Source organism: Gambusia affinis, linkage group LG20 (assembly GCF_019740435.1).
Source record: "Gambusia affinis linkage group LG20, SWU_Gaff_1.0, whole genome shotgun sequence".
Lineage (NCBI taxonomy): Eukaryota > Metazoa > Chordata > Actinopteri > Cyprinodontiformes > Poeciliidae > Gambusia > Gambusia affinis.
Genome location: NC_057887.1, coordinates 4590944 through 4592195, shown reverse-complemented (window position 1 = coordinate 4592195; position 1252 = coordinate 4590944). Strand labels below are relative to the sequence as shown.

Below are 1252 nucleotides of genomic sequence, written 5' to 3'. Positions count from 1 at the left end.
TGACACCAAAACAAAACGTCACATTACGCGACGGCAGGGTCGCAGCCTTGTTTAGTTCTGAAGCCGCAGCTTCTCCGGTTCAGATATTCTTCTTTTCTGTTAATATAAACGCAAACATGTCGACTGCTATGAATTTCGGCACGAAGAGTTTTAAACCTCGGGCTCCGGATAAAGGCTCCTTCCCTCTGGATCATTTCGGTGAGCGACAGTGACGGCTTACGTCGTTCTTCTGGTTAAATAACACTTTTGACCCACCATTGACCCTTACATGTAATTTGTGTTTTCAGTAGGTAGTTTAATCATTTTAATGTTATTTGGTCCATTTAATGTATCTATAAAATACAGAGTAAAGCGCACAGGTATTTTTAAGAAACTAAATCCATAGTTCTTTGACTTCTGGTCTTAAATGGCAGGAAAGAGCCACAAAAGACAAACTGCAAGTGGAAAGATTAATAACAACATGAATATTAGGTCTTATTTAGAATTGAGCGTTTGTGTTGCGTCCTAAAAATCTGTGGTGAACGGCGAACTCTCCTTCTCAGGAGAGTGTAAGGCCTTCAAGGAGAAGTTCATGCAGTGCCTGAGGGAAAACACCTTTGACAACTCAAAGTGCCGGCTGCAGTCCAAAGACTATCTGGAATGCAGGATGGATCAGTAAGGAAGCCGCTCCACTTGTTGCCCTTCTGACTCTGAAAGGTCAAGACAAACTGAGCTCTGTGTTTTCCTGTGTTTTCCAGTCAGCTCATGGTCAGGGAGCCTCTGCAGAAACTGGGATTCAAGGACTTGATGGATCCTCCTCCCAGCCAAGAGGGATCCAAACCCTGACCCGGTGTCGTTTCCACCTGGAGTCTCTGTGGACTCAAAGTATCCACCTTCATGTTGGGACGCCCTCCGGAATCACACGTATGGTAGAGAGACTGCAGTGTGAAGCGAAGAAGGGCTTAAGGACTGGGAATGGAGGCCGTGGAAGCGGACATTGTGTTGAGATATGCGACTACGGATTATAAAATTATGTGCTGCATAAACAGAAAGTGCTTAATATAAAGAGCTGATGTTTTGCTTTTGTCAAAATACAGTTGTTCTTTTGTTGTTGTTGTTTGAGAAAGAGAAAATGGTGGATTTAAATTCAATCTTGTAGGCTAACTAATCCAACTACATCCATTTGATTTCAAATCAGCTCAACTCGTTTATAGAAACGAGTTTGTCAACGTTTATTCTGTTGATGATCCGTCGGCACAACAAACATCTACCG

General features: G+C 43.0%; 1 protein-coding gene across 1 annotated transcript; it reads left to right on the top strand.

Annotated features, from left to right (window-relative positions):
• On the top strand, nucleotides 1-1045 carry LOC122823014 (cytochrome c oxidase assembly protein COX19). Its single transcript, XM_044102206.1, has 3 exons — nucleotides 1-198; nucleotides 543-654; nucleotides 738-1045. The coding sequence occupies exons 1-3, from the start codon at nucleotides 117-119 to the stop codon at nucleotides 823-825; spliced, it is 282 nt and encodes a 93-aa protein (XP_043958141.1). The 5' UTR covers nucleotides 1-116; the 3' UTR covers nucleotides 826-1045.
• Nucleotides 1046-1252: the final 207 nt, after the last annotated feature.

What these genes read in the sequence shown, in the direction of transcription:
- LOC122823014 (XM_044102206.1), top strand. Translation starts at nt 117, where the DNA reads ATGTCGACTGCTATGAATTTCGGCACGAAGAGTTTTAAACCTCGGGCT. An exon ending in CTTCCCTCTGGATCATTTCG is followed by an intron (nt 199 to 542) that starts GTGAGCGACAGT and finishes TCTCCTTCTCAG; the next exon opens with GAGAGTGTAAGGCCTTCAAG. An exon ending in CTGGAATGCAGGATGGATCA is followed by an intron (nt 655 to 737) that starts GTAAGGAAGCCG and finishes TGTGTTTTCCAG; the next exon opens with TCAGCTCATGGTCAGGGAGC.